The sequence below is a fragment of the Lactuca virosa genome, chromosome 8 (assembly GCF_052849685.1).
Source record: "Lactuca virosa cultivar CGN04683 chromosome 8, Lactuca_virosa_CGN04683_v6, whole genome shotgun sequence".
Lineage (NCBI taxonomy): Eukaryota > Viridiplantae > Streptophyta > Magnoliopsida > Asterales > Asteraceae > Lactuca > Lactuca virosa.
In genome coordinates this window covers 57,689,619-57,697,204 of record NC_136433.1, presented here as the reverse complement: position 1 = coordinate 57,697,204, position 7,586 = coordinate 57,689,619, and the positions used below count along the sequence as shown (strand labels likewise).

Here is a 7,586-nt window from a genome sequence, read left to right as displayed (position 1 = left end):
AATTAATTTGTACATCGAGCATGGAAATACTAGAGTGGTCCCTTACTTTAAGTCCCCATTGAAGGTTCGTATTGAGGAAGTTGAAGGGAATGATTCTCCTGAAATGAATAGGGTTAGAATGAAAAGGAAATCAATTGTTTCATGTAGTAAAAAGTTGGATTTGAATGAGTCCACTGATTTGTCAAAGTTAATTGTACCCTATAAACCTGTAATCAACAAAAAACACTCAGTTGATCGAGAGAGTGATCCCTTTAGGGGGGTACAGTTTGAGGATAACCATGGTAAAAAAGATGTTGACACATGGGATGAGCACCAACCAAAAGGGGATGTTGATCCAGTGGATGATTATGAGGTAATGGGGGATGTGGACGCAGAATATGGTGGGGGAAGTTCAAAAGGGGATGTTGATCCTTACCCTATTTTTCGAAAAATTGTTCTGAGGGTGTAGTTCATCAAAAGGCTATCACATTAGGACAGAAGTTCAAAACAAAGAAAGATGTGAAAGAATATATAAACAAACATGCAGTAGAAACCAAAAGGGATTTACATTTTGAAAAAAATGACAAAACAAGGATTAGGGCTAAGTGTAGAGGAGTGGTCCCAGATATGAGTGGTGGGCCATGGACAAAGTCAAGGATTGGATTCAAGGACAAAACAGTAAATATGAAAGAGGGTAAATGTCCTTGGGTTGTACTAGTGTCTAGACCTAAAGAGACAGATGAATGGGTAGTGAACACCCTAGTTAGTGAACATCGGTGTGTGCAATCAAGAACCATTAAAGCTTGCAACTACAAATTCATTGCAGCAAACATTGTGAAACAAATTGAGAGTAATCCAACCATTCCGGTCAATGCACTTCAAGAAGATCTCATCCAAAAATTCGAGATGAACATGTCAAGAATGAAGGTACATCGGGCAAAGGAATTGGCTCAGAAGCATGTTTTTGAGGATTTTTAGAAACAATATGCTATTTTGAGGGACTATGGACTAGAGTTGATGGAAAGAAACCCAGGTACTAATGTGAAGATCGATTGTTACACTGAGCCAAATTTAAATTCTGATACAAGGACATTTAGGAGAATTTACATTTGTTTAGGATCATTAAAGGAAGGATTTAAGGCTAATCTAAGGGATTTCATAGGGTTGGATGGTACTTTCATGAAAGGTCCCTATCCTGGTCAAATTTTGACTGCCGTAGGGGTAGATTCCAATAATGGGATATATCCTCTTGCATATGCTCTTGTTGAGAATGAAACCACAAATTCATGGACATGGTTTTTGGAACAACTTGGTGATGATCTGGAACTTTATGCTAATTCAAACTTCACTTTCATCTCAGATAGGCAGAAGGTACATATACTTCAATTTAATTTGATATTGTTGTTATTTAGTCAACTAAGTATTGAAATATTTAAATAGGGTATCATTCCTGCAATTGCCAAACTTTTGCCTCAAGCTGAGCATAGGTTCTGTCTGAGGCATATTTATGAAAATATGAAAAGGCAGTGGAAGGATAAAGAGCTCAAAGATTTGGTGTGGGCATGTGCAACTGCTACTACTGTAAGGCATTTTGAGAAAGCATTAGAAGAGCTAAAGAAATTCAAAGTTGAAGCTCATGATTGGCTGATACAGATTCCTCCAGCTCATTGGGCAAGATCTCATTTCTCAGGTTAGTACTTCATCTTTCCTTTATGTTAACATTTACTTGTCATTGTTAGGATTTGTTCTCATTTTGTATTATATGACTAAACATGGAGGGCACATACTAACATCTTGTTGAATAACCTGTGTGAGGTTCTGAATGGAAAAATACAAGGTGGTAGGGACAAACCTATCATTTATTGTTTGGAGTATATTAGAGAGTATTTGATGAAGAGAATTTGCAATGTCCAAAGAGAGATTGATAGATGCCATGGTCCTCTCACACCAACTGCCACTAGTCTTCTTGATCAAATGAAAAGACAAGCACAAAAGCACAAGTGTATTTTCAATGGGGTTAAAACTCAAGTCACTACTCATTGGGGTGATCAGTTTATTGTGAATTTGGATGAAAAAACATGCACATGTAGACATTGGGAAATTACAGGCATGTTATGCTCACATGTAATAAGTGCAATATGGGACAATATTAAACATGGAGCAAAGAATGTTCCTGGGTTGGAGCATTGGGTCCACCCATGCTACTGACTAGTTACATGGGCAGAAGTGTACAAACACAAAATTAAACCTATAAATGGTATATTGATGTGGCCCAAATCACAATGCCCAACCAAGTTGCTTCCACCCAAACATGTTGTTCAGGTATGTCTTCATATATCAATATAACTGCAGTTTTTTAAGAACAACAATTTAATCTTATGTACATTTGTAGGTGGGTAGGCCCAAGAAGAAAAGGAAGAGGGCATATGATGAACCTGCTACATAGGGGCATAAACTGTCCAAGAGGTGGACCACTGTCACATGTAGAAAGTGCAACAACAAAGGGCATAATTCAAGAACTTGTAAAGGTCAAGGTGGCCCTAATGACAAAAGAACTGAAGAAACAGGAGGATAGAAGTGAGGATGGGGGTGTTGTTGAGAACCATTAGGTCTTTTGATGTAATTTGCATTTTACTTTTATGGTTATGTTAACACCTATGTTTATGTACCAAACAATACTTACTTTGGGCTCCTTATTTTGTATGGTCATGCATGTTGACCTTGAATCATTGTACTCATAGGTAAACTATGAAACAATGTCAACTGCTGTTGTGATATACAATATCATTTTTGTTATATTCTTGTTCTTGTCAACTAGTATTTGTGATATTCAAAGTGTATGGCCATACATGTTGAATTGGTGTTCTTGTCAATAATATTTGATTGCACAAAGCCATGACACAATAACCTTGTTCTGAAATTAAACCATTTGATTACAAAAAGACTATAACATTAAGACAACATTAACCAGAACATAATTTACTGCAGTCAAACTCAAAAAAGACACAAACATTACATAAACCATGCTATAATTTCCTGTCTTCAGACTCAAAATAAGACCACCAGTACATTAACCTTATGACGACGACACTACTTCTTGCATTCAGACACCACATTCAGAGGCAACTTCAACCATGCTTCAAGTAATGAATTGCAAAAAGACCCCAACTGAAGAGAATGATTAACTTATACATCCTAGCTTGCAGTGTAGCTTGTTGAAGAGATTCTTGGAGCTTGTTCATAGACCTGATTAACCCAGGTATCACTTCCACCGATCTAGGGCACATGGGCTCATCAAACCACCCAATCCAACCACACCTTCTCTCATTACGAAGACAAGACCAAAATCGCCTTCCAGGGTTGCGATCTGACCAGGAAGTGACGATGGCTAGATCACAATTTCCACAAGCACATATCGGCATTTTCCACAGCTTTCTTTCTCTAACAGTAGTAGTGATTGATTAAATTAGGAGTAAGAACAAGAAGAAGTAATATAAGCGTTAATTTATATGTTCAGAAAAGGTCCTTTAGGCTAAAATGACATATACCCTCATGTGCAAGTCACATGGGGGCAACTTAACGTTGGAATGGACGGACATCCAACTCGGGGACCAAACGCGTGCAACTTATGGTCCATAGGTACTATTTGAGGGAAAAAAGTACCGTAGGGACTACATTAGGGAAAAATCCAAAACCTAAAGGACCATTCGCGTAATTTGTTCATATATATATATATATATATATATATATATATATATATATATATATATATATATATATATGATTTTTGGGGAAAATATAAGTTTATAAAATAGTTTAAAGAGTTTAACCATTTTGAAATACTTTTGGTGACTTGATGTCATTTTAACACAATTTGAAACCATTTGATTTGAAGATAATTGAAATCCATTTTGTAAGATATTTTAAAACCATTTATTTGTAACACAAAATCATTGTGTTAGACTTGTATTCCCCCCTTTAAAGCAGTAAAAATTATGAAAACACGGGGGGTATGAACTCACCTTTTGTGGGTGATTCGATTGAAGGTTCGGTTTAGGATGTTTTCCACTAGTTAGATCCTGAGACAAAAACAAGTCCTAAATAGAAATTTTGACATGTATATGTATATAGTTAGTGCATAATAACAACTAAGGTGTAAAGGAACAGCCTATGATGTAGGGAACACTTACAAAGAAGTGTTAGAATCGAATTTTGAAGATTGAAGAGGGGTTCACGGCTAGCTTGATGTGATCACTGCTAGCATGAAGGGTTCGCGACCCTAAGGAGGGTTCACGGCCCAAATGATCGCAAGAACACTTGAAGATCTTGATGCTTGGTGAGTGTTTGAAGCTCCTAAATGGTATACTAAGGAGAGGCAAAGGAAACGGGATGTTTAATAGTGAAAAGTGGTGTTCTTGATATATGATACTTGAGAGAGAAGCTCAAGTTCACGGCCAGAAGAAGAAGAAGTGAAAGAAAAATCGATTAAACATATATATATATATATATATAGGGAAGAAAGTGGGGTCCGAAGTGTTCACGGCCGAGAACCGTTCACAGCTCCGAAGTTCACGGCTGTGAGGCATGTTCACGGCCGAGGAGTTCACGCCCGAGGTTTACGGTCAGAAGCTTCTAAGGCTATGCAAAGTTGGGTCTATAGCTCGGACAAGTTCTCGGTTTCATGCACACTTCTAATTCAACAACTCTTATAATTTAAGGTTTTTAACCAAAGCCAGGTTTTAGACCTACTTAAATAAGATAGATCAAGGTGAGAAGGTTGGCTTTTTAAAAATTGAAATAATTTTTTTTTGTGTTGTCACAGTGTCTGAGCTTGAAAAAGAAAATTCTCAAAAGAATAAGTAGATCTCGGACCTTCAAGCCAATCTTGGCGGGTTGACAACTCTCTATTATGACCTCAAAGACAAATCAATTGGAAAATTTGGTGATGAGTTCAAGACTTCAGGTGATGATGGTGGAAAAGATTTAGAGACATCAGAGAGAGTCGTAGAGACATCTGAAAGAGTCATGGTTCGTCCTGCACCAGATGCTAACATTGATCAAATTTTGTCTTCTGGCTCTGCCACAACTGAAGAAAGAAGGGAGAAGCAGAGGAAAGTTGATAAGTTGAAGAAAAATAAAATGCTTCTGATGAAAAACTCTGATCAGAATGCTCCTGGTGATCACCCACAAATGTTTATCAAAGACCTTGGTAAGAGAAAATTTATGGACAGATATGGCGATCGTTCTGGAATTCTCATGTGGGGATATGAAGTTGATAAGAAGATGTGGACTGTGAAGCGAAAAAGCGGCAACATTGAGTACTATGCAAAGAAGATTGACTTCGTGTCTCGGACAAAAGTTGATCTTGCAGAGCTGGTCCACGCACCGTTCCACAATCCAACAAATGATCCCAACGCATGGGCGTTTAAAAAGTTCCTAGAAGATAAATCAAAGATGACCTTTGAAGGCTTGAAAACAACGTCATCGTTCTTTAAAAGGGTCAAGGGTTTTATTGATCCCCGCACCAACAAGACTATGAGGAATGTTATGTGGCCGCCTACAAATAAAGCCAAAAATATCCCTATTACTCAGTGTGTACCTGATGGATCTTTGAATGATTTGCTATATTGGGTATATGATGAGGCTACAACGACTGTTGTAATCAAGACAAAGAAGGATCATATTCGTCTTGTTTATCCTAGGGATTTGCTGAAATTTGGTGAGTAAGACATTCATACTTTATCCAAGCATCAGCTCATGGTAGAAAATGAAATGTTTGAAGCTGCTGCAAAGGCTTTCACCGGCATGATTGCGACAATCATTGATAAGAGGTTGTGGGCAGGGGCGTTAGCTGATTCTGATGTTCATCTTGTGGAAAAGTCGTAAATTCAGCCAGCAATAAACCAAGGGGGAGATTGTTGGGTCATATTTATGGTTTATGTTGGGATTTTATTGTTCTTGGGCTTGGAATTGTACATTCCTAGTGGGCTTATAATGTTCTCGGTTATGGGGACCGAAATCACCATAGTGATTTCGGTTAGCCTGGGCTTGGGCCTTTAAGGCTTTGTACTTGGTATATATATGTTGTTCTCAGCCGTTTAGGAGTTAGTTGTTCAATCTTTATGGTATTCGGCTGTCAAGAATATTCTGGTGTATCAGACGATTTATTGATAATTGAATCGGGTGCATTTGAAGCTATTTTGTGTGTTCTTGAATCACTATCTGATTTATATTCTGCATTCTTTGGATAGTTTGATTGATATCTTGTTGCTCTAAGTGTTTTGGGACTTACAGATAGAGGGTGTTGGATACATCGATTGATGTAGTGTTGCGAAGATAAATTCGGAGGGAAGAAGAGATATTTTTTTCACTCTTTGTATCTCGATTTCCTTCTTCATGTCTGTAAATAGCGGGTTGGGATTTTATTAGATGGGATGATGAGTTTTAGCAGAGGGAAATGGTGGATTGGGCAGTTGGAAAGGCCAGAAACGTCGTTGATCAATCGATACGACACAAAGTATAATGAGGCGGTTTGAATCAAGTTTGATGTCCATGGCGTCGTTCAGTGGGTAGGGCACGTGTCGTGAAACCTTGCAAATTTGATTTAGGCGACACCACATAATAAGGTTTTTATATATAGTAATGATATATATATATATATATATATATATATATATATATATATATATATAGGGTTGGGTTCAACAAGGAACCATTTAAACTTTAGAACCAAGGAACCAATCTTTTCTCAACTTTTAGAGTAAAATTTTCATAAAAAAAACTAAAATATAGAAATTTATAACTTTTTATCCTCCATCCATTGATATCAAATTTGATTGAAAAAAAAATGATCTATTCAGATTCACACTGTGAATTTATTCAGATTCATATTCTAAATCTATCCAGATTCACCTTGTGCAGATTCATATAGTGAATTTATACAGAATTAATGATTTATAGTGCAGATTCACAATGTGAATCTGAACAAATAAAAAAAAGTAAAAAAAAAAGATTATCAAATTTGATATCAATAGAAAGAAGATAAAAAGTTATGAATTTCTATATTTTTAGAATTTTTTTCGATAAATAATAAGATTTAAAACTTGAAAAAATAAAGGTTCCTTGTTGAAGTTCTCTCTCTCTCTCTCTCTATATATATATATATATATATATATATATATATATATATATATATATATATATAAATTTTTATGCCTGGTAGTGCGAAATGATATATATATATATATATATATATATATATATATATATATATATATATATATAATATTTTTACATGTAAAATAAACAAAATACAGTTTTGATGTGACATTGGACCTACGAGATGGCAATGATGGCTTGATCTGACGAAACCCTGGTGGAGATCTACAATCACATCATGAAATAGGCCGTCGGTCGATCTTCGAGAGGAGGTCCCGGGAGAGCGCTCCAACGGACAAGTTAGTCTTTGAGAGAGAAATGAATGTATAGTGTAAGGTTTAGAGAGTGAGGATATAATCCCTTTATAGTTAGAGGCACATGACATTTTATAGTGGGGTGTTGTCCATGGATGCCGCTAGTTGAGACAGGAGTGCTAGAACAAATCAGGA

At 36.5% G+C, this 7,586-nt stretch overlaps 1 protein-coding gene across 1 annotated transcript; it reads left to right on the top strand.

Annotated features, from left to right (window-relative positions):
* Positions 1 to 606: 606 nt before the first annotated feature.
* Positions 607 to 4,842, top strand: LOC145130384 (protein FAR1-RELATED SEQUENCE 4-like). The gene is made up of 4 exons (XM_079065194.1): positions 607 to 906; positions 958 to 1,350; positions 1,420 to 1,669; positions 4,802 to 4,842. The coding sequence occupies exons 1-4, from the start codon at positions 607 to 609 to the stop codon at positions 4,840 to 4,842; spliced, it is 984 nt and encodes a 327-aa protein (XP_078921320.1).
* Positions 4,843 to 7,586: the final 2,744 nt, after the last annotated feature.

What these genes read in the sequence shown, in the direction of transcription:
- LOC145130384 (XM_079065194.1), top strand. Translation starts at nt 607, where the DNA reads ATGAGTGGTGGGCCATGGACAAAGTCAAGGATTGGATTCAAGGACAAA. An exon ending in TGAACATGTCAAGAATGAAG is followed by an intron (nt 907 to 957) that starts GTACATCGGGCA and finishes GAGGATTTTTAG; the next exon opens with AAACAATATGCTATTTTGAG. An exon ending in TCATCTCAGATAGGCAGAAG is followed by an intron (nt 1,351 to 1,419) that starts GTACATATACTT and finishes ATATTTAAATAG; the next exon opens with GGTATCATTCCTGCAATTGC.